This window comes from Aquila chrysaetos, chromosome 9 (assembly GCF_900496995.4).
Source record: "Aquila chrysaetos chrysaetos chromosome 9, bAquChr1.4, whole genome shotgun sequence".
Lineage (NCBI taxonomy): Eukaryota > Metazoa > Chordata > Aves > Accipitriformes > Accipitridae > Aquila > Aquila chrysaetos.
This window is the reverse complement of record NC_044012.1, coordinates 36,820,354-36,846,016: the sequence shown is the minus strand read 5'-3', so window position 1 is coordinate 36,846,016 and position 25,663 is coordinate 36,820,354. Positions and strand designations below refer to the sequence as shown.

Below are 25,663 nucleotides of genomic sequence, written 5' to 3'. Positions count from 1 at the left end.
AGGAGAAAGGACACCTTTCTAAAACGTTACCAGCAAGTCACGGTGACTGGGGCTGGAGTCAACCACAAGGAACTGCGAGGCCGAAACGCTAAGGCAGCGGGAAGCTTAAGCACTGACCCTGCGTAAGAAACGTTTCACATGGCTGACCAGGGTTTCCATCGAAATGCTCCTCTTCCAGCAAAGCAAGTGCTGCAGATGAGAAATCCAGCCTCTTCACACAGGATTTTGCTCTTGCAGCAGGAGCTTAACGCTTCCTAGAAAGGTAGACCAGGAACCCCGGGCTCCTCCCTGAACCACCTCCTTACAGAAGCAAGCATGGTGCCACTTCTCTGTTCTCTCACCCCTCGGGAACGGAGGAGCGCTGCCCTTGCGCTGCAGATGCAACTATGTGCCCCAAGTATATTTACATTTTAGCCACCCGCTATATTGCAGCTAGGCTGAAACATGAAGTGAGAACGAAAGAAACCTCAGCCTACAGCAGACTTCCCCCCATTTGCAGTTTTCACAGCAGAGCCACCACACCTTCAGCATGTTACCAAAAGCTTTCTTTGGTGTGAGATCTGACTTGGGATTGCATCTGTTGTTCTGTTAAATTAAAGTTGCATCTTTGTCTTCTGTTAGCACAGGGAAGAAATGGAAGATCTCTCCAGCCTTTAATAACATATCCCAGTTAAAAAACAAAAAGTACACAAAGAAAAAATGCAAGTGATGAAATTGAGTAAAGACCACCGACCTACAGGAAACCTTCCTTATGCTCTGGAGGTGCAGTGACTAGTTTTATCATCAACCCAAATAACTCACCCTCTCTAGACTAGTTTATTTCACGGCAGTTTAACACAGGGAAGATCATTTGGGGACTGATAAAGCAATCAGTCCCCGAGTGTAAGTACAACAGGGTATTCCACTGAGCTCACAATTAAGTATTTTAAATTTTATAATGCTTTAAGACAACGGATGGTGTTCTCTAATGCCAGTAACACCCACAAAGTTCATGCACTCAATCCCTTTTCCATGTTCTCTCTTGTTCACCTACTATTAAGACCAACAAAACATGTTGTTCATCTTTTATTTCTACAATAGCATTCTGAGTTAGTGGCGCTGTTATTTCCTCTGCTGCTCCCCTTACACTCCGTGGTTTTGGGTGCAGGTTTCTGCAAGGGCTTACTGAGATACGAGATAAAACAAGAGAGTGTGAACCCCTGTTCCCCCCCGCCACCCCCCGTGAATTTCCTCTGAGGAACCTACCGCAGCACCCAGCACAACAAACAGCAGCGCACTCTGGCAGCCCTTCAGAAATGGGCTATTTTAACCCCTTCTCTAGTTATAAAACCATAGCACTGCCAATTCTCACTGCACAAGACTATTAGAGAACTAAAGAAAAATCAAAAGCAAATCCCCCAAGAGGCCCCACACTTAACCCCTGTTCATTGTGCTCATCAGGTAAATAGCCCTGATTCTAATCAACCGCCTGTTTTAATCATCTTTTGTTGGCTTTGGTAAAGGGAAAGGAAAGAAAGTTAAAACAAGGCAATAGATTGTAAGGAAAGAGAGCCATGAGAGCAAATAACAACGTGAAAACAGCTGAGACAGACAAGCAAATACCTTGCCCTATTACACAAAGAAAGCTACAGCATATATGACACAACTGCCTCAGGACTGTCTTAATCAAAAAGGTCCAGAAATAAAGGCTAGATAGTCTCAAAATCCTTTGCCTTTCCTCTTCAGCAGGATGTAATCCTTTCCAGGCTGGTGAATTCAAGACGGATTTAGGACGACTCTTCATTTTAGTGTGCAAGGCCACTGACAGCAAGGTCATCCTACCCCAAAAGCCAAGGAGCTCTGGGAATTTTGGGGATGCGTCTGTATAACAATAGCATCTTTCTAGTCAGATTACAGATTTGTTCCACAACCCGCCCCAAGCTGAACTGAGGGCAATGGCAGGGGAGATTAAAAAAACGGGCAAAAATCACACAGAAGTCATATGCCCTGTCCCTCAAGGGGCTTGCAAGGGCTCGCGGTGTCAGCTGGCTGTGCTTCCCCTGCAGCTGAGGGGTTTATGGAAATCAGCATCATCCTGTCCCGCTCCGGCCACAGGGACAAAGGGGCACCACTGCTGGTACAGCTACGCCGGGAGCCTCCGAGGCAGCCCCTCTGCCAAGGCCACTGGTTCAGGCAGACTGAAATTCAGCCAGAGAGGGCCCTTTGTGCTTACTTATGGCTGTGGAGATGAGTGAAAAATTATGGGACTTTTAATCCTAATTAGAAGCAGAGGTCATCTAAGAAGAAACAGACTTTCAGAAAAGGGAACTTCTAAAGGAAAATGTAAGGAAGTTCACAGACTTCGGTATTTGTAAAGCTGAAGTATGTAGTTTATTTATGTTTGTACTTCTGCTTACGCTTTTCATGGAACATTTCAAAAACCCTCAAGAGCTCCCACGGATCTGGAATAATACATGCACTAATTACTCAACAGCGTTTGAGCTCATGGGTTATAGGACAGCCTCTGGAGTCAAGGGGCCAGCTCCTTGTCTGTCTTACAGCAACCTGGCTCCATCCCACATGGCACTCGGAGCAAACAAACCTCATTTATTCAGTGAACTCGGCTTGTCCAGGTGAATTCCAATATGGGGATAGTTCTTGTAAAGAGAGGCTATTTAGGAACACATGAAAAGAAAACCAGCAGAAGTTAAATGCTTTGGCTTGACACCCACCATTATACTCCTGGTGCTCTAAAATTCCTCCTTAGAGGGAGAACTCCTTTCAAAATTCTTTGTTTCTATTACATATTATTATTTTTCTATTATTTTTAATCCTTTGTGCTGTCATTGCTCTTACAGGCCACATCACTTTATTATAATCCCTTTTTCTTTTCTTTTTCTAACGGAGTATCTGTCTTCAAAGAAGACAGAGTATTGCTCCACCTGAAGGGGACCTGTCTGCCATTCTTTTTCTTGTCCAGAAGAAAAAGACAATTACAGTCCCTCTTTTATACTTGGCATCATGGCAAAATGAGATTGATACTTATTTTCGAATTAATACTCCCCTATCCATAAATCTTGTCCAGAAAGTCTTGCTCATGTTGCCAGCCCACAGGCACACTATTGTAGGAAATACATATTAAATTCACTTTTATCATTTAACTTTGGCTCCAGCTCAAGGAGTTTTAGATTCATAACAAGAGCCCTGTTTCCAATATTGATTTTTGGCAAGGAAAAATGCTAATTTATCAGAGGTCCTAAAATACAATGAATTTTCCAGCCCAGCTAAGAAATGTTACCTACCTACAGAGGAGAAATTTTTCATTAGTGTATGACAGATTGACAGGTGGAGAAACCCCATTAGTTACAATTCAAGTTTGCCTCTGGTCACTGAGCATGCTTCCACAGCCAGGAGCTGAAGCACACTCAAGAATTCCCAATCAGAAGTATTATATGCTTCATAGCAATAATTTTGTTGACCTTTATGTAGAAATTTATCCTTCTCAGGACACCAGTTTCTCCATGGCAGTCTCAAAGATGGCAAGGTATATAATCATCACCTGGGGTCTTGGACCATGCTCCATGTAGGAAGTGGTACTGACTTAAGCTCTGTACAGAAAAGATGATGCTGAAGGTGCTTTTCCCAGTCTGACAATTTAGTCCCCAGCCTAAGAGCACAAGAGCATCCTTGAAGCACAGAGTGGATCAGGGGAATGCTGCTGGAGTGATCTTCAGCAAGCTTCTGTAACCATTACACGGAAACAGTGAACCTGCCTGTGCACGCACTGAGGATTTCTGGCGTGGGAACAGCCTCCTTAGCAGGGACCATCTGTTTCAGAGTTTCACAGAACTGCATTGAGCTGGCACAAAACTAAAACAGGCCATGAAAAGAGCTTTACAGGGTATATGAGGGTATATAAACCTGCAAAGAGTCAACAGTTCCTAGGCTGATGATTACCTAGCACTCTGCAGTCAATTCATATCTGTCCTCCTTCCCACTGAGCTCATTCCACTGGACACCACCTCCATGCTGTGAATCAGGTGAATTACAGCTCAGTACTTGCTGTCCCGGCAAGCGTGCTCACAGGTACAAGCTAAAAAGATCTGAGCGGGGTAAGGTGGTCATGGGCAGCTGTGTTGGGCGACAGCTCACTGTACAGCAACATCAAGCGCACAGCACATGAGAGGAGTCCAGGAAGGCTATAAAGATCATCACTAGCAACTGGAAAGCCAGTTCCAAAAATCAACAACATAATTTGAGAGAAACAGTCAGGAAGGAGCAGACTGGGGTACAGGCAGACGGTGCAGCAGGGCTCAGGGTGCTCAAAGCCAACCAGTGCTTGCCTATACCACCTCAGGTTCCAGCTTCATCTGGGTAACAAGATAATCATTCTCAGGCTACATCACCAGCAGAAGGAAAGAAGGTTGCAGATAGCACTAAGCTGACTCTGGATGACCCAAGTGTCTCTGCTAGCCTTATGGTGTTTTGCACGTTTCTTTCTATCCATGAGCTGCAGTCTAAGTTATCTGAGACACTGGTTTCCGGCGCTCAACAAGGAAGATGTAAAATCAACAGAATTTGACGAGCTGCCAGGGATTTGACTAGGCTGCAAAGACTTTGATATTTTACAGAAGCTCAGAATAAAAATCAGCTGCTGCTGTTGCCAAGTCTATGTTACTGTTTTTATTTAAAAAAAAAAAAATCTTCCAAGAACAAATAAAACCAAACAAAGACATCTCATCCTCCTGTACTTTTGTTCCAAGGTACAGACAGGTTGGTCCACTGGCTATCCATTTGCCATATGCTTTCAAGTTTATTCTTTTATTCCCTCCCGCATTTTAGCCCCTTCCATTTCAGAAGAGGAACAGCTGCACAGATGCTCTATAAATAAACTATATAATTTATTGGAAGAGGTTTTTTGTTTATTTTTTTATGCTACCACATATTCCCAGTTCTATCCTTTTCCATGCTCTCTACAAAACTGAGTCAAGTTCAACTCCAGCTTGCGTTTGTCTATATGATGTGCTCAACCTTATAAACAATTGCAACTTTTTAGCCATTAATAACAAACTGTATGTACTAATTTTATGTTCATTGTAACTACTTTCTAACTATGTTAGGTCCTAAATTGACTTAACTATCAGAAATAACTTTGAAGAATGGTCCACAGGGTAGATATGTATCAGTGATACACAGAAACCTCAACATACAGCTAATGCCTAATTCTCTGCTTATTTTTTAACAAATCAGTGCATTTTCAGGTAGACAGACCTCTCATCCTGTTACCAAAAAGAAAATCTGTTTTGTCTGCTCAGAAGACAGACAGACCTTTCTGACTAAAATCACTAATCTCATTTGTGTGTGCAGGAAGTGTGACAAATGGCTAGAGTAGTTTATCACACGTCTGTAACCATCAAGTCATAAAAGGAAAAAGATATTAACCTCCATAAACAAACTAGCATTCTACTTCTCAGCACAGCGGAAGTATACATTTAATAAGATAAGGATATGAAACACATGCTACTGATGAGATAAGGAACTTGCAGAAACAGTACAGACATAGATATGTCTCCTGTTATCCAAGTAAAAGTAAACGCCATTCAAAACTTATTTTGGGAACTACATTTATAAGAAATTTTGTCTGTGATATCTACAGATAGACTGTGAAACTATGTGCCAAGTCACTGTTAACGCTATTTTTGAGGCTACAATTTAAAGCCAGGTGCAGCTGAAGTTAACCAGAGGTTATGTGGTAACTCCAATGAGACCAGAATTTCATGGAGTTATTTCAAGCATGGTCCTTATTCAGGACTTAATGTTCTTAACGTTCACTTAACGTTCCATGGGAAGCCTCAAGTCAATGAAGTTGTTGGAATATTCAGCACTCAGGAGTTATTATTTAGACACTTGCATCTAGTTTTCTTCTTAACTCTAGCTCCAGAGTCTGTACCTCATATATGAGCAGCTTGCCGAGGTTTTCAACATTAGCCTGCTCTGACTGCACAGACAGGCCCTGCTTGCCTTCTCTCTGTGGCCCAGCTGGATGAGCTGAACCTTGGATTGAGATTTTTTCATACAAGATTACTACCACAGGTTTTAAGTCCTCTTTTTGCAAATGCACATTTCCTTAAAACGTGCATTTTCTACAAATATTTCTGAAAGCAAACATCTCTGCAAGGATGGCTGAAGCAAGTGAATGGTAAAGTGTGCAGATTCAAAATGAGCTAATTAAAAATGAACACGCACAAAATAGTTTGTGGTATTTAAACAGCTGCTTATGAAACCCAGTACAAGAACTTCACCGAGTAACGATATATATTATCATTCCGCAAGTGACAGTCTTCCACAACACAAGCCGTGCATAGATATCAGAAGGAGCACTCAATACAAGAACGGTGTCTCCATCATGCCTCCTGCTAGCACTATTTTTTATCATGCTTTCACCATGTCTGGCAAACAACCTATTTGATGTAAACAGGGGCAGAGCCAAAATACTGACTTAGTGTTTCACATACAGCTGCTTTCATGAGAAAATGAAAACTGTTACAAGATATTATGGACAGCCCCTGGTTTGGGGCCAGTTGTCTTGAACCGGTGGTTTGAACATCTCTCTGCCACCTGGGAGAATCAGCTTCCAATGCAGGTTTGGGCCAGCGAGGTCTGGCAGTGCTGGAAGTGATAGTCTCTGCCTTATGCTAAATCAATTTAGAGCAGCATCGGAGTCTTAAGGGAAATGGTCAGCCTCAACAGCTGGTACCTGGTGAGGCAGAAGGCGGTTTAATAGGGAAAACGACAACCCATAAGGAAAAGCAACCCCAGCTCACACTGCTCATGATCTCAAAATACTGCCTTGGCACACAGAAAGCTCCTACCTCCCTTGAGAAGTTATGGGTTGGCTAAATAAAAGAACCTTGTCCCCACACATGCACAGAGAAGGAGCTAGAAATTTTCTCAAAATTATTTCTCTGAGAGACAAGAGTAAATTTCTTAACAGCCAGCAATGGAGGAAAACAGTCCTATGATTTATTGGCCTTGAGACTCTAAAAAGAATTCTTTGGCCTTTTTCCATTAAGATTTCGCAACCTATGTTATAGCCAGTGGGAAATTGTTTAATTCCCAAACCATGCCCTCAGTCATAAAATCTGTGAAGACGATTCATTATTATTTATGTGGTGCCACAGGCATGCATGGCATTTTACAGACAAATAGAAGATACAGCATCTGCCTTTAGAAGCTTAGGTGAATCTAACTGTTCACGTGTATGGGAAGCAGCGCTCAACTGGTCCTAGAGCAAACATTCCTCATCACTCAACAAATTAAGTAATGATACTCACCTGGGATGCTGGAAAGATTTAGACAGGAGGATATTTAGGAGGCATATGTGTCATTCCTGTCTAAAAATTTGTGACATTATTTCATTAAAACCGTAAGACTTTTCAAGTCATATGGTATTTTGTAATGGCTTTATGATTAAAATGTACTTAGTCTTGTATTATGAATTCCTGATAATATGTATGATAGGATGCAACAGTGTTGCTATGAAATCAGACCATAAATTCTCCGCCGCCTAGCAATTTTTTCTCTGTGTGCACAGCACCGGGTAGAAGCTCACAGATTCCATCATACAACTCTAAACATACAACATAAATTATTGAAAGAAAATCATTCAAGTGATTATCGCAAAAAAAACGTGTATCAGGTCTCCACATCAGCTTCCTGAAGTATATAAAATCCACCCTTGTTCTGGTCTACGAAAAGTGAGCAGTTATAGCTCTTGGTAGGAAAGAGAGTTTGGGACCTAGAAGGCAAAACTTTATCGTGGCAGAGGTTGTGAAAACAGCAATTATTGTCAATAAGCGTAGGCAGGAATTGTTAGATGGACTGAGACATTCTCGTTCAGATTTGCATACAAGATTAGCATATGCCTTCATCTTACAACCTCTGCACTAGCAATGAGGGTATACATGACATTGGCTGAACAACCGGGGTATTGTAACAGGTATCTATCTACACACCATACATTTGTTATGAGAGTCAGATATAATGCGATTCCAGAAATTTTCATGTTGACATTGCTAAGCCACTCACACCCTCTCCTATTTCTTATTAACATATACAATAAGGTCTGTGCGCCTGCCTTTTTGGACAGCTGAGCAGCAAAGGTACCCAAAATAAACAATTATACCACCTCTACATAGAAGAAATGTCATTAATGCACATCCAAATAAGGTACATGTGAACAGCAATGATCAATTACATTGCATACATATGCAGATGTGTCCTGGCCCTGTAACACCAGCCCTAGAACACTGGCACCTATGGCACTCCTGCGAAGAAAACACCAGCAACACACTCCTCTGAAAACAAAGGAGCTTGTTTTATAACTCAGAGCTTGTAAATAAGAGAATATTGACTTTTTTTATTCACAGCGGTGAGGGTCACAATTCCTCTTAAGATGGAGTAATTTTGTCTTTGATTCTTGTATTTAACGCACAAATGAAAACCTGATGGGGGAGGGAGGAGAAGAGGGAAGCATCTCCCACTGGTGTTGAAAAACCTCCCCACTCATGTCTTCTAATTCTCAGGAGGTGACTATCTAGCGGAAATCCACTACAAAACAACAAAAAACCCCCTCCCTATAAGCATAAAATTAAATTGAAGAAGGCCCCAGACTAATGCGCTCTAACATGTCAGGGCTGTCCCCTGCCAGGTGCGTGACAGTCCTGCATTCTAACCCTATTCTTTATGTTCTGCATTTCTTTCATGTCAGTGGATATGCAATAGGTAGTGTAAACCTCTGCAATCAACATCAACAGAAGTGAAAGAATTAGCTGTAAAATGACTTACGGAGTAGCCTCTTCCTGAAAGCGATTGAGCAGAACTCTGTGGGAGGAAACAATATGCCACAGTAAGTAATGCAAGAGATTCTGTGTAATGTAAGATAAGAATCATTTTGCGATTCCCTCCCCCAGCCCAGTATTCCTTAGGGGAGAACTTCACAACCAGAGCGCCTCAAATGATCTTCTGACATTCTGCATGCTGCCACAGGAATAACAGCAAAAGAGCATTTCCAGGTGAGGGCTCCGGGGCTATTTCAGACAAGGGTTTCATAAGCTAGAGCAGGGCTTCGACAGCACCTCCCAGCTAAGGTAAAAGCTCTGAGCGTGGGATATGTCTTCATAGCAGCGGAGTACGCATTTTGAACCGTCCCTCTTCAGTACGTAACGGCAGCTTCCAAGGAACAGCACACGCGTAAGGATGCTCTCCTGAATTGGGGCTGCACATTTTGCCTCATCAACTCCAACTTTCAATCATGTAACCGTATATCCCACCTTCCATTCCCCTCTATGAATTTGCGAGCCTCCAGCCTTCATTGCTGCAGTATTACCGTATGACAACTCTATCTGAAACAATAGCAGCAAAGCACTAATTTATCATCTCTCAGAGCTTTAATAAGCATTCTGTCCCTTTAGAATAAGTTAAGTTACATTGTTTAATCCTGCTCTTCATTTCAGCTCCTCCTGCTCCTTTCTCTACCACATCCTTACCTCTTTCACAGGCTGCTAAATCATTTGGTTCTTCTCCTTTTCATTACACCACCTCCAGTCACTTGGATCCCTTTCCCCTCTCTACAAAGTAAGACTGTCGAGCTGCTGTTTTTCACTAGCAGTGGCTTTCTTGAAGCAGCTAAATGAATTCTACCCCTATCTCCAGCTGCTGCTATACGCCTTCTTTTCGGAAATTAAAAAGAAGCCGGGAACAGTGGTGGCATATGACACCACATGACCCAGAAAGTACTCTGCAGGCCAATTTCCAAGTGTGATTTATAATCATGATGCCTTAGCTACGTGATTTTATTAAACAAGATTCAGGGAGTCTTAGCAGTCCCGTTTCCAAGACTGATGTTCTAGTGGGTACCAAAGCCTGAACAAAAGTACTGAATTGTTGCAGGCTGATCTTGAAGATTGTTTGTCTTTTTGCAGCAGCGCCAGAAGTTATCATGTTACTAAATCACCACAACAGCACAATACCCCCAAAGAGATTGATGCAAACTGATTGCAGGCTACTACAAATACTTGTAATTTTCCACCAGTAAGATAACCATTCCTTTGTACTACCAGTTTGCAAACCTTTCGATCAGAAGATACCTAGATACACGCAGAAACCTTTCCAGACTCCTGCACTCCATGGAAGACTCGATCGCCTCGTCGGTCTGCCCATGCATGCTCTGTGCCACTGTCTTGCAACTGCCCTGGACATCAGAGAAGCAATTTGCCAGCCAAGCGCCCATGGAGGAAAGCTTCCAAAGCGAAGAAGAGACAACAGCAAAGCCCTACAACTAAGTGAGTGCGCTGCTGGAGGAAGGAGGGCTCCCCATTAACCCTCTCACCAGCTGGCACAGAAACCAGGGTGCCAGACGGAGGGAAAGCCGTGGCACAGCTCTTCACAGGTCTTACACACAGGTTTGCAGCCGATGTGTGACTGGGTGCCAGTCCCCATCCCTGGCACGCAACACCTGCACCTCTATCCTGCTGTCAGGAGACCTCTGTTCTGCAGAAAAAGGACAGCCTTCACAGGGGAGTCTGAGATAGCAATAATAAACTGCTAACAGCATTTGACTTTCCACCTTTTGCATACTGCACATTGATTTAGCCTCTGCCTTCAAACACTACAAAAAAGTAGAGAGTTATTTATAAACCTCTTTGGTGCAAACAGCCCAGAAATAAAGCTACAGACTGGTGAAATGAAGGGCAGCAGCATTTATCTCTGTTTTTGAGAAACTAAGACAAACCTATCCCTCCCTCTAAATACTTTAAACAAACAAACAACTAACTCATGGAATTCAGCCTTGTATAGAAAAAAGGTTAATAACAATATCCTGCTATCTACATAAGTATGTTGAACAGCTGAACACAATTATCTGTTCTGACACTTTGGATAGCTTGATCAGGCAGTTCACCTAAAGTACACATGGAAATGAGGAGAGGGCCAATTACCTGCTTGGAGAGGTGGGAGGAGGAAAGGAGAAGGGGTGGCAGTTCTCACTCTCCCCACTCCCCCCTCCCCCATCAACTCAGTTTTAACAAAGACTGACAAGGTCTAACAAATTGGAAATAATAACCAAAAACAGCAACAAGAGGTTTCATTAGAAGCCTCTCTCTAGGGAAACAGCCTCTCAGAGCATTTTCACTTTAACAGTTATTTTCAATTATGTGCACGCCCAAAATATTTTCCCGGGATGGAGCAGACCCTTGGACAACAAACTCAAATGCACTAACAAGAGACCTGCTTTTCTTAGATATCTTTCAGGCACCCCAAGCTGTCCAAGAACCCCAGGAATGTGCAGACCACTGATTCAAAACCACTGAGTAGAAAACAATAAAAAGAGTTGCTGAATAAAGTGTTACATCAGAAATAATTAAAACTGAATGGCAATTTACTCTGGCATTTCTCACATCTAAGAAGTTCTTCCTCCCTTACAAGTTTTAACATTAAATTTCCTGGAAATCGGGGGGGGTAGTGGTGGTGGTGGGGGGTGTCCGTGTGTCGTGTCCCCCCCCCTGAATTTTTATTGCCTGTATAAAGTTAGTAACTGATGAATACTTTGGATTCAACTTGTAAAATCCTTTCCAACAATTAGGTTTATGCACAGCCATGTCCCACGCTCTCCAGAGCTGTTTGCATGCATTTTTCTGCACATCTAACAAACCGCTATTGCTTTCTTGGTTAGCCGGGAACACTGTGGGCTCTTTAGGAGGATCCATACCAACTGCCACATGTAGAAACTTTGAAAGCCCCAGCTAATATCAGCTATGAGTGCCAGAGCCGAACAGTTTGCATGCAACTGTGATGGATGTTCCTAAAGAAAAAAATCTTTGAGGGTTGATATAAACATAGCTCAATCCATATGTCTCTATATCAAGATCAAATAATGAGAAAAGTAATCAATCGTGGCTGCAAATATAAGAAATCTTAGTGGAAGTTTAACTTGGCATCTACCCAAAGTTGAAGAAACCTCCTTTGACTATGAATGAGTCCTTGCCTGGCAAGAGCAGTTACTGGGGCAAATCTTCAGCTGGAATGACTTACAGAGGCTCTTACCTACAGGATAGGAGTGCTTATATGGACGGCCGTCATAAAATTCTTATTCTCAAAATAGTCTATTTGCTATTTTGGTCAATCTTCTCCTCATCTGAAGGTACCTCAAGCAGCAGGGTACAATGGTTTCTGCGGTACCTAGCTAGCCACAGTCACGTTATTGCTGCACCGACCAGCACAGCACCTGCCTGGTAGCTTTGGTTCACCCGAGACCAAAACCCAAACCAGCGCTTACTGCTTCAACCCAGGCACCCAAGCAGGCTCAGTTCTGGCCTCCAAACACTGGCTGAAGAAAGCATCGCAGGCAGGAAAGATGCAGCCAAACATGCAACTCCAAGACAGAGGACCGTGACCCCACCTGACCAACTTTCTGCAGCCAGATGCAGGAACAACTACCTTTCCAAAAGCCTTCACATCTGCAAAACCCGACGCTGCAGAAGAAGTAGGAAATGGGGAGAGCGATGTGCCCACAGCACCCAAGCGCTGGCCACCCGGAGCAGGCAGCGGCCAGCGGGCACGGTCTGCCAGCCCTCTGCCGAAGCCAACGCAGCAGATGCCTCCATGCCGAGCTCGCAGACGCTGCTCCCCTTGGCTGCAGCTGCCACGTGAAGCAATCCCGAGCAGACCCTTGGGGAGGGCAGAGGCCCTCTCTGCCTGGCTTGAGCACCGGCTTTTGTGCCTCTCGTGCTTCTTTCAGCACTGTCTGGAATACCCTGGGTTTCTAAGGGAGACTGTTACTAGTTAGAGGCAAAATGAGTGTGGTCTATGCATTTAATGACGCTTAAGTAGAACTACAGTGCTAGATGGCATTTGTGCATAAAGATAAATGGCTTATAATATTTTGCAGATGATGTGCTCTTTTACAACTAAAGATTTTTGGTTCCTTTTAAGCCCAAGGTTAAAAACAAAACCAGACAGCACAGACAAGGCATTTCAGTTATGTCACAGAGTGAATTACTTCTACCCTGGGATAGCTCTCGTGTTAATTACACTGGATATAAAAAAATACACCTTTCTGGCAGCAAAGACAAAATCTTACTGTTGAAAGACTCTACTATCCCCTCACCAATGTCCTTGAGAGTTTCAGTTACACTGCAATCTACAATTGTATTTAAAAGATTTCTTCCTTTATTCCTGATAAACACTGTGATTGCAATTTAGAAAAGAAAATCATGACAAGATCTCACCAATAACCTTCAGCAGGTTTTCCAAGATCGTCTATTAAATTGACAGGAAAAGTTATTTCCCTTGTATAAATAAAAGCATGGCCTTCCACTGTTCTCATGATGCAAAAGAAATCAAGACACCCTCTGTTCAGTTTCTTAAAGCCATTCGGTTATTTACTGAATTAGAATGACAGTAGGAAGGGCTTTAAAATCCAGTAATAATCAAGGTAATAGGGCACCTCAAGCCAATTCCCCACTCTCAATGGGTCAGGCAGATTTCAACTTGGATCTTTTGTATCCTTGACACATGAACTAACTATAAGGGGATTAGGTAAAAGCAGGTGATGGCAGCATGACCACAAAATTAGCTGTTGTTCTTAATATTCACTTCCCTCCTCTTTGGTTAAAAGACCTAAATGAACATATTCCAGAAACGTCAAGAGTTCATTCCAGCTTTTCTGAAATGTGCCACTTTTGTTGGCTGAAACCAAAAGTATATCAAGTACCTCCAAGTCAGCTGTTGAAATAGCCATTTTGGGCAAATAGCTATTTCTGTGTGGGCACAGGACAGTCCCTAGAAAGAGCCTCCTAGCACTATTATTAACACCACCCCCATATTAGTGTGGAAACTGAGGCAGAGAAAGACTTACACAGGCCCAGTGTCACCCAAGGAGTCCCCAGCAGAGGAGGGAACTGATGCAGACTTCCCAGCTCCTATTTAGTGCCTAATCTTGCCTTGCCAAATCACAGGCCCAAACCTATCATACGGCCTAATGCCACAAGCCTGATTTGGTTGATTAGCACTCAACAGAGTTAATCAACGATATGGAGAGAACTAATTTTTAATTATCTTTTATAGCATTTTTTCAGGATGAAAACCCACCTCAGCTGTACCTGTCTTCCACTATTTCTCGGTTACTCCGATTCCGCAGTCAGACAGGACTGAGGCACAAGGAAGCATGCACGTTTAACTGTCCACCTGGTCATTTATAGAACATTCAACAACAGAATATTGGTTCAGCTTTGAATACCAGAGAAATCTAGTATTTCCTTTCCAAGCAAGTCCCTTAGAAAACTCAAATGTCTTGGAATAAGAGGAGTAAGTGGGGAGGAGGGCAAAAAGGGCCAAGGGCAGAAGATATCCCAGACCTTAACATGGAGTCTCTTAACGCAATTAATTTCCATAGTCACACTCCTGTCTGTTAATACAATGAGTTCAATTGACTTGGCAAAGGTCACAGAGTGTATCTGATGTTCACTTAGATTAGACCAGGACCTGACAAGATAACCACAATACATGATGAATGATTTTGGATGTCATGCAAAACTTGAACGTGTTCCTTCTTTAATTCACTTATTTTATTATGTTGGATAAACAAAGGGTTTTATGCTTGGAAATACTGCAAAACCAGTTCAGTAAGATACCAAACTACACAAGGTCTAAACATCTGTAACTGGCTTGGTAAGCTACAGAACAGCTTCCAATCAAGAGAGTTAGATTCCTACAGCTGATGGCCATTGACAGCAGAAGGAAAGATGGCTGCTGACCAGGAACAAATGAACTGCATACAGTAAGCCAGGAACAATATGAAAAGACCTCACATTTCCGAAACACATGGAACATGCATGAGCGCTGCTCCCATTCAAACCATCACCCCTCGGCCAACTTCAGAAAAACTTCTCCAGGCTTTCTTTCTTCCTAGCTATGCTTCAGTACCTGAAACTTCATGCAAGTCATTACAACTTTGCTCATCATTTCTGCTGCAGCAGTTTTCATGCAAGCATTTCGTATTTTGAGGGACACAAAGATAAAAGTAGCTAGCATGCTGAAGGGACATGAATTTTTGCCTCCAGAAGAATGTGACTTGAAAGGTTTTGTAATCCTTGCATGTATATTCAAACAAGTTTCCCAAGAACTCATGGTTTGAGGAGGGGGTCTTAAAACTATTCTGTTGCTACCTTTATTTCACTAAGCTCTACAATGCTCTTATTCCACTCCTCAAACTGGCGATCAGATTCTAGTGTGTTACATATGGGGAACAGCTGACAGCACGTGCCACAAAAGAGTTTGCAGTCCACACGTTGCTATCCCAGGCCTTCCAAAAAATTCCTTCAACTCACTCAGTTAACATCCCTGACTATCGCACTAAGGTGTTCCTGGCCTGAGACACGCCAAGCTCTGTTGTCCCACCACCACCCTGCCCGGAGCCAAGACCAGGTGTCCCGCATATGCCAAAGATTGAAAAATGGATAAATATGGACCTGTGGTGCGACTGTGGTCCAATTCTCAGTTCAGAGGCTCATTTGATCGTGCTTCTGGCAAGGTACTTCAGCCTGAGGCACGCATAACAGACCTGCAGCTTTGTACCCTGCTGCTGCTTTAATCCCTTTGCCCCAGGAGGGGAAGCATGGTACAGAAAGTAGGAGGGAGGGGGAGATAGGTGCCTGCGATGGCACACAAAGAAAAGCAGATCACAGTGAACTGTTTGAATTAGAAATCACAGAAGTTATTTTGTATTCATCTACCAGAGAGAGAATTTTATATCTAGTCTACACAATATGCTAAACACTTATCAAAGAACATTTAGAGAGAGGAAAATCTCTGCATTTCATAAAAGACTGCTTTTCGTTTATTATGTTTAAAGAAAAACAAACAAACATAGGAGGATAGAACGATGGAAAATTAGAAAAGAGAGCCTGAGGGATGGGGGATGAGAGGAAAAAACTCTGAACAACTTAGTAGCAGGGCTTGCTGGTTTTATGCACAGCTGAAGCCAATCCCTTGAAAAGGAGAGTTTTGACTCTTAAGTGGCCAGCACCTCTTGCAACATATTTCCTAATCAGTGAGTATTTATGGTCGATATTTTATATTTCCAATTTCCCCCTAAGGGCTCGTGAGAAAGCAGCACACCTGCCAACCTTTTCAGCTGGGCCAATAATTGCCAATTTGCTCTTTGCCTTAGTATATCACTCAATTTAGCCCTGGCTGTGCCCTGCATACATCCTCATTCATCTCTGTGCCCCCATGACAATTAGAGTGTTAGCTTCAGCTAACTAGGGCAACTATTCTACTAGGGTTGGAAGACAATTATTAGTCTATTTTCCCATCTTGTGGCAACAAAATTGAGAATCCATGACAATTACATACAGCAATTCTGCACTCTGCCGCCTGCTCCCCCTCCTTGCCCCCACCTTCCGAATATTTCAAATTATCACAGCTCTACTACCACATTCAAATTTTCCATGTTCACAGGGAGTGAGGCTTCTATTTAAATGATAATGAGGGACGATCCATTCAATTTAGTGAGGGAGAAAATCCATTAAAAAGCAGGCAGTTCTTAAGCTGATGGGTCAAGAAAAAGATAAAAACCTTTTTTTCGAGCCATTATACAAGGCTCTGTGGATTTTTGGACTGTTCAGGACATCAGAAAAGATTAGGACAATTATGGAACATGGGGAAAAACCAAAACAAAATGCCCAAGCCTTCCACTTTTACTTGGGTCAACACAACAAAATAGCAATATGGCTTATCTGGCTCTTAATTCTCTGGCAACTTCCAATTACCTCACTATGAAAGAGAGCAGAGGAAAATCCCATTTTGGAAAAAGGCTGTTGACTCTGTGTTGGTTGTAGAAGACCTGAGAGTACATGTGTAATAGGCGTGTCAGCTTTGTAGTAGATTTTAAGGGAATTTTACATTGACACTGGGAACATAAACAAGTGGCAAATTCCCACCCACTCTCCCCCACACCACACCATCTGCTGTGCAAACCTGGGCTAAAACATCTCTGTTTTTCTGCTCCGAAGTTTCATCACCCCAAAGACGAGACCAGCCTCAACAAATCAAACCTCTGCAGCCAGAGGTGATTTCACTAGATCATAATAAGCATTTTTTTTCCCAATGACCCATAATAAATGGCACTCAGTGTAATGTCTGGAAAGACGCGCTATACAAGACAGACAATTGCTGCCTTACTATGAAGTTGTAGCACTCTCTCCCCACAGAAGTTTCATTGTGGCAAAGAAGCAACAAAATGCTTTGGGTTTTGTTGTGGACGGACTGATGGCTGTGACTGTGTGCAAGACATAATCAATCATTTGCTTCAGTTTTCTTTAGAGTGCAATTATTTCACGACAGACCAGGCCACCTCTTGACTTCATGGTCCATTAGAGACTAATGACATGCATTAATGTAAATAAAGAACAACTTGCTGGCATCCCATTGAACAAGTCACCTCAAGAAACAAATCACACGGAGGAGCTAAGCTGTTCATAATAGCGCCTTCTAAATGGAGACCGACAATGAAGCCGGAGGGAGGACTCCAGTGCTCCTAAGGTGGCAACGCTGAACGCTATAGCCGACACTTTCATACACATATTTCCCACCACACCTGCTGTGTGCTGCCGTACAGCAGCCAAACCTGCCACCTCCCGCCTCATTTACTCCATTGTTCACCCAAGTTAATGGGGAAAGAGATGGGAGGGAAAGGCAGCATGAAAATTAGTCCTGAAGGCCAAATGCACCAAGAAACAGCAGGAGAGCTACTTGGGGGAGAGCGAGAAACAAGCCCAGGTGCCTCCTGCTGCAGAGCATCCGTCTGCAAGGACAGGTGGCCACCCCAGCACAACTGTGTGCTAGAGCCTCGATTTATAACCGCTAGCCACAAGGAAAAACCATCCCTGCCTTCCCTTTATGTCCTTACTGCCCTGTGGCTTTTTAACCCTCAGCGCCACACGTAAGGGGGTTGCATCAGTTCAGCGGCACACCACCTATTTGAACAGCACACTGGGAAATACAGTTTCGGAACCATACAGGGACCAGGCACAGCTGGACAGAAAATCCTGCAGGAATTGACACTCAGTAGCATGTCGTTGTCTTCTCTCCCCTTCCCTGCTCCCGCTCTACAAAAAGAAAAAGTCTGCCGCCTTATTCCTTTGCACGCAAATGGGGAAAACCATCAGATTGCACCCGTGGGACTTTCTAAGACTTTCTGACAGTCACTAAATAGACTACAGAACATTTACTAGTACGCGAGGAAGCGTTATACGTAATTAAAGCTAAATTGCACTCATCAAATAATGAACGAAGAGCATTCTGTGATTCATGAACCTTACTTTTCAAACTGTTTAATTACTAATTTGAAAAATTCTCATTTGCAATGGGTCACCAGGTCATGAGAGTAGCTTCAGCAAAGCTCTGAAGTGTGCCCTGGCCTTCAGGCACTGCCCAAATGTCCCCGTTGACTAAAAAAGAACGGAGTGCCTATTTCCCACTGAATTTCACTGGCTGCTGAACTAGCTTTGAAGATTTTGTAGGAATTAGGCACTCAGACTCAATTCCTGCAGGCTCAGCCTGCAAATTTGGGGGCAAAGGGAAAGGAGGAGAAAAAACTGGAAGTGCATCGGCTTAACAAGAAAAGTCTCTAAGACCACTTAACACTTTGACCTAAGCTAGTCGCTAAGTTTGAATATGTTATTCCTCTCCCACAGCCCCACATTATGGTACATCAACGCTACCAGGTGCCCCTGCTCACATACCTGTCAAGAGTGGCCAAGGAGAGGGGAAGGAGAGAATCGCATAAATATATGTATATATAAAATTATGATCATTATTGACTAGTAACACAGTCAAAGACGCCCCGCAGCAAGGGGATTTGTCCAAAGGGCCCCCCCCTCGCCGACTTTCCCCACCGTGGCGCGTGGGTTCACAATCCTGGAAGCAGATCACAGGACACGTTATTTTTCTCTTCCTCCCACTGCGTCGGCTGTTTACAGCGCCCCATTCACACTCTAAACATGTAGAGAGAATTTTCCCCCGTCACATTTCCCTGTCAGAGCTGTCAAGCTGAATCCCGCTTTAATCTGCCAAAAGCACTTTTCTGCTGACATTTTTAATAAATACTTTCAGCTTTTAAACACATTTGTGGGAGCCATTTTTTCCCCTTTTTCTCCCTTCTCCTCCTGTAGAATGGGCTCTGAAAGCCTTAATAGCAAATACATTACACTTATCAAAGGCTTCCCCCCCCTTCCTTTTGCATCCTGAAGCGGAGGTAGTGTTTTCAATTTTAAAGCTAAATTAACTGTCCAATTGAATTTAGCTGGTGTGAGCCGTTTTCTGTGACAGGTTTTAGTTATGAAGCATATTTTACATTAATAGAACTCAACATGAAAACCACTCGCTCTGGGATTTCTGTGGCTTGCCATTGAAATGGCAAATTTAATATTTCAGACATGCTTGTGCCAGCGTTTGATTATTGTTCTTCATTTAAATCTCTCCTAACGGGAAAGGTCCTAATTAGTAAAAAATCATGTTTTAATGAAGGCAAAATGCTAATTGCTAACACAAAAAGCCTTCATATAAAATTATCCCAGCACTGCCATTGATTTCTTGGTGACTCAAAAGCCCATTTGTGTGTTTACACACTAAGGCACCGTTTGCTTTTGTTTTATCATAACATTTCACTCAACGTACCATCGAATTTCCTGAGAGAAAGACAGCTTTCCCCCAAAAACCTTTCATATCTTGGAGGCAGGAAGCATAAAATTAGATGAACTGACTTTGCACCCAAACTACGTGATTATATGCAGTAGCTAAACCCAAAGATACTGTAAAAAGCTTTTTAACACAACTTCTTTGAGAAAACAAAACAAAACGTCGAGCCATTTTTCCCCGAGGAATAACAATTCCATTTTGTTTTCCCATCTCTGATCTTTCGCTTATCATATTATTTGCACCATGATTATAGTGTTTGCAAGGCAGCTCAACCACTTATGCCATAACACTCAATCATGACATAAAAAAAAGTTATTACACAGTGACCTCTGGATGCCAACATTTGTTCAGCAAGATTTATGAAAAGCCATGTCAGCAGCGGGAATTGCAGCAATGAAGCGATGCTTTCTCCTGAATGGTACTTACATCACTGAGACGGTCCCTTGAGCTGCTCCGCTGAGAGCTTGTGGCCTCCCTGATGCTGTCTTCCTCGCTATTTCTGCCACTTCTGCTTGTAGGGACCTTCATCTAGAGGGAGAAGAAGGAGGGGGAAAAAGGAGATTTTCAAGCACTGCTCTGCCACCTGTTCCCGAGGTTGCCGACAGCAGTTTAGTCAACGTTTCACTCCTACACCCACGGCACTGTGGAGAGGATGCTTTTGAACACACGGGGCTTCTCTGAAGTTGTGCTTGACCATGTGTGTGCATGTTCCCTTTCACTAACATGCGAGGGAAGGGGTGCTTTTAGCACTCCTGGAAGCAGGCAAGGCTGTGCCACAGTCCTAGGGCCTGACGCGAGAGGGTGAGCGGACAGACAAACCCCCTTCCCTCTTTGCTACCAGCAAACCTCAGCTGTGACGCTGGCGTTTCAGTATTGCTGCCTGCTGCCGGGCCACCGCTGACCCAATGGCCAGGTCTCCGGTTCCTAGTCCGGAGACGTGCCTTGGGGCCACCCCCCCATGACTGCGCTGAAAGGTTGGTACCGGCATGACGGCCAGGTGCCTAAATACCAGGTGCCCAAATACTGTGAGGAATACTGGCCTGAAACAACTTGCTTGAGATAATGCACAAAATTTGAAGTAGAGTGTGATTAACTCTTACAGCCAAGGCTGGTTCTCTAACCACTAAATCATCCTTCTTCCTTCACTTGAAGTTATGCTTGTGTTTGTACATAAGCGAGAGTCACCAATGTTTGAAATGACAGCAACTTTCTGCTTACATCTGCAAAGAGTTTTACAGGGGGAGGAGAAGGCTAGGATAGATATGTCATTCACAGCTTCGTTCCTGGGCTCATTTACTAACAAATTATTCTGCTAATTCCCTTGTGAAATATTGGGTGGAAAGAAGTGTTTAATTTATTAATAGGTTCTATTCATATCAGTTTGGTTCCATTTAAATTACACTATTTAAAATGTCGGCTTGTACAAATTGGTACTTTTAATGGCAATAAAATCCCTTTGTTTCTTTCTGTCCTATTTCATTGCAGTCTCAGTAGCTAGCAGGGTTTGCTCATGGTGCTCTCACATAACCCCAGCGCATTCAAGCAGCCCTGCCGCTGCGGCACAAGGAACCACGCTCGGTGGGCACGCTGCCACAACGCAGGCACTGCAACCTGAGCCCTGGGAGCACACTGATCACTACACTCCCATGGATGTTTGATATCGCTGCCAGCTAAGTGCCCCACAGTCTATTAATATTTTAATACAATATGCAGGATACTATACCAAGAACGAGCTCCTGTACTCATCCAGTCTGGAGTGCACAACCCCGTACAGGCTTGTATAGTAGAAGACAGGGAAACCATCATGCTCATGTTCAAGCAACAGTAAATTTCTGATTAAAGTCCTTACTCTGCATGCCTTTCTGCCACCTTACACCTCATCAATAACACTTTCTTCCTCAGGATAAGACTTTTAGACTTAGCCACATCGAAGTGTCAGAAATACAAATTTGCTCATGGCCACCTCATCACACAACCACTGCTCTCGGCATCAGTGTCCTGCCTCAGTCATTGTAAACCACCTTTCCAAAGTGCTGCCCACCTGCAAACTTTTATCAAGACTGATTTTTCATCTTCGCTACTACATCAAAATGTTCAAACAACACAGCAACGAGAGGTAATCCCTGCTGGGATCTGCTAGAAGCATTTCCAACCAACAGTGAGCCTGCATTCGCAACTACCAGCATCAAGTATAAAGGCAGGAAATAATCCACTTGAAATTCATCATGTTGAATCCGCGTTGTCTGCTTCCTTAATAAAAAGGCCAACAGCATCAAGCACAGATATCTAACTATACTATACCAATACTGCGGCCATTATCCATTAAATTTTTAATCCCACATGTAATTAATTAAATTTGACAAGATTTTTTTTCTAAGTACATAAAATGATTGTCATTCACTTACTTTATTCTTTTTTAGGTCTTTATTAACCAATTATTATTTCAGCTATCCCATTATCTTGCCTAGGATTGATGCCAAGCCAATTGAACAAATGGTAATACCCCATTAATTACAGCCTTTTGAAAACACTGGCACATCAGCTTTCTTCCATCATCTGAATCTCCTTACACTTACTCAAAACCCAACTCTACTGGTTCCCAGCCATCAGCCAGCTCTTCTGAAACTTTTGGATGTGAAGTATCTGACCTGCCAATTTCAAAGCTTCCACACATAGCATGTGCTTTGTTTCTCCCTGAAATAGGAGCCACTTAACTATTACAGTACAGAATTACAATTTCCCTAAATACAGTACAGAAATACCCATTGAATTCTACAGCTTTCTGATTTCTGATCCATAACCCTAGCACTCCCACCTAGGAACACATCAGAGCCTGTCAAAATTATTACACTTTTGACCTAAGCAACTCCTAGACAGCTGCAAATTGAAGGAAAAATAAATTGCACCATTCCAAATCCTTTCAGCTTCCCAAGTGCAAATGTTCGCTAGAATTATTCAAAAGGACTAACCTGCCAGCTGTTTAAAGTTAGCACAGACTCACCCAACCTGTTACCAGACTCCAACCTTTTGCTGTTTTTCTTGAGTTACGCTCAGCTCCCAACACCACCTGTTTCTTTTCTCCAAATTTCATTAAAGGAAAACTACACCTCCACCCACGGTAACAAATTGAGACAATTTGACCTGACAAGGTCTTGCACGGGCAAGCAAATTAGAAGCATCACTGCTGCCATTAACCTTTCCAAGTAAATATCAATTATTAAACTTGCTGCACTACCTCTGTCCCCAGTTTGCTGCTGTGAATTAAGAGGGTCATCAGCCTTTTTGACAGATCTTGTTCATTTACACCTGCTGCCTGCCAGCAGGGGAGCCCGCACACCCGCAGCCAGACTGCTGAGCCAAGCTGCCTTAATTCATCAGTAATTACCCTAATGAGCCACATGCAGGACCCAACTAGGAGGACAAGTTGTTCTGCTAAATGGATGCATTGGTTTCACGGGCACTCTCTGCAGACCTGGGTATTAGCAAACTGGCCAAAAGCTTCTTTCCCAAAGTTGCTTCTGGCTTGGCTGCTTGATTTCTAGTGATTTTCTCTAGGTGTTTTCGCTTGAGTTGCCGAAATTCCTCCTGAACATGTTCCCTGATTGAGCTTTACTATAAAAACTAGTATTCCTCTCCCTTTGAAAAGATTACTACTTTTTTAGAGTCTGCAAAGGCCCTGTGGGCCAGAGGCGAGGCGGGCTCCCAGCCCAGGGACGTCATGACCGCCTTGGCACGGCACAGACCCAAACACGCAACTCCTCAAATTCATATGCAAAACACACTATGTCCTCTGGTACAACACATTGCCAGAGACTTACACAGACATTAGAGCAACACCAGCCACCATTATTAAATACCTCGGGTAGAGGAGCCAAATAACCCATCTAAATGTAGGCTGGAGAAGGGGAGGGCCGTCTGAGAGAAGCTGCCTTTCCACTTGGATAAAGCCACCCTACCAATGTTACGGAAAAGCATTAAAATCACTAACAAGCAGCGTTTAGAAAGGAGTCCCCTCTCCAGCTTGTTGACGTTGCCTGTCTGAAAGTACCCACACAGCCCACTGCTATTTTCTGCTTTGACAGCAGCAAAGGCCCTTCTCCAGGCCCTGCCAGACGGTGTTTTCCAGTCAGCGTAACAGAGCCGAAACAGAAACTGGGGGAACAGCAGGTAGAAGCATATGTGGGCCAAATTGGAGTATGTTTGATCGCATTGTCTTTAGGTCTGCTCAAAATATTTTAGGAGTCATCTGAGAAGCAAAAAGTCTCAAAATAACCCCAATGCCCAAAGCTCAGCAAGAGAGAGTCTTGGAAAGGTGCTGCCTCGTCTCTTGAGGTTTCGGGGGGCGGGAGGGAATCTTTTCTTGAACGCAGGTTGACTACTGTGTCACTTCAGGACAGCTAAGCTGGAACAAAATAAAAAGGCACGAGGGTACAACTGAAGTTATTTGGCAATTTCTGTCTTCCAAAGGCCAAATCCTGTCCTCATCCAAATCCTAAGTCAGCAAGATGTTCATGTCAGTATGTATTCACTGAAACATTAAACAGGTGTCGAAGTTTTACTCCAGCAAAGCCTATTTCATCACTGAAGTTAACAGAATTCTCCAAAAGCATTCATTAAACCCAAGGCTGCTTAAAAAGCCAGACCAACGCAGCCTCCTGCAAGATAAATAACACACCTGACAACACCACACACCAGAGAGAAAAGCTCATGGTAGGTAATCCCAGCTATCCTCAATAGCTACGGTTCAGTTTTGACCAGAAACTACAGATTTGCGTTTGAGAACATAAAAGACACCGTTTCCAGCTCCACGGGAGCAGGCCAGCGCTGCAGACTGCGCTGGCTTGGCAGGGAATGACCAGGGGCAAAGTACAGCGGGTTTGTAAGGCCTTGATCAATTTGCATGCTGCAGGTGCCTGCGGACAGTCCCAAGGCACGTTCGGAGCCAAGAATTATGAACCTTGCACTGTTGGACATCATGTAACATGATTAAATATCATAACTCATTCTGGTAATAACTCCAGCTCTCATTAAAGCCCAGTTCTGCTACCCTGGACTGCTGCTGCCTTTTCATCTCTCCCATCCAACCTCCCCCTCCCTATTTCTTCTTATGGGGTGGGGGTGGAGGAATATATGAATGGGCAGAGCGGGTCTTGCTTCCCTAAAAGGGCTTTTTCATTACCACTACCCTGGCTCTCAGCCCCCGCTTTTTAATCATAATAGATCAGCCTGCTCTCCATTTACTTAGGCTTTTCCGATGTCAGAGGAAAGCACATTTTTATTTGGCGCACCTATTTTCAAATCACGGGCACGCTGCCCCTGCTCATTATTAATAAATACACTTCGATTTATCACAAGCTCCGTTTGAGTGCCACGGGGAGCCTGGGGCAAAAGGAGACAAATTCTTTTCTTAAGTTGTTCTGAAAGGTGCTGGGCTTCCCGACCCTCACCCCCATTAACCCAGCACAGCTAGTGCGCTCCTACTGGGAGCTCCACGGCTTGTGCAGCGGCAAACTCGGACTGATCTTGTGCCATCTCAATATATTTGTTCATTATCTTGCGCACACACAGAAGCATTTGGAAATGTACTCGGGGCACAGGCCAAATTGAATCATCTGCCTTCATTTTCCACACGATCTGAAGCTACAGCTGCTACAACAGGCTGTGGGATTTTTATTTTCCTTCCTTAACAGTTTTTTTTTCTCGCTCTTAAAGTCACAGCAGTCTGATTTTAAACCTCTTGCCATTGCTTGGGTTTGTGTCTGCTTTTTACAAAACGGGTCTTGCATACACACACGGTGGGAAAAGAAATTCCCAACAACCTCCCTCCGCGCTGCTCTGAAGGCAAGACAGAAAGCAGCGCCCTTGGGGAGAGACATAATTAAAATATTCATCTCAGAGATGCCTGCTCTGGTGGCTCAGATGGGTC

The 25,663-nt window shown here is 43.5% G+C and overlaps 1 protein-coding gene across 17 annotated transcripts in view; it reads right to left on the bottom strand.

The window, feature by feature from the left end:
- Window positions 1-25,663, bottom strand: part of FBRSL1 (fibrosin like 1) — a 561,483-nt gene that overhangs the window by 291,299 nt on the left and 244,521 nt on the right. For 15 of the 17 annotated variants that reach the window (XM_030024925.2, XM_030024940.2, XM_030024933.2 and 12 more), the window contains exons 3-4: window positions 20,164-20,265; window positions 8,827-8,862 (exon numbers count right to left, since the gene is read on the bottom strand). In XM_030024925.2, coding sequence (XP_029880785.1) covers window positions 8,827-8,862; window positions 20,164-20,265 — 138 coding nt within the window. The remainder of the gene's footprint in view (window positions 1-8,826; window positions 8,863-20,163; window positions 20,266-25,663) is intronic. The other 2 variants (XM_030024930.2, XM_030024934.2) reach the window with 1 other exon arrangement.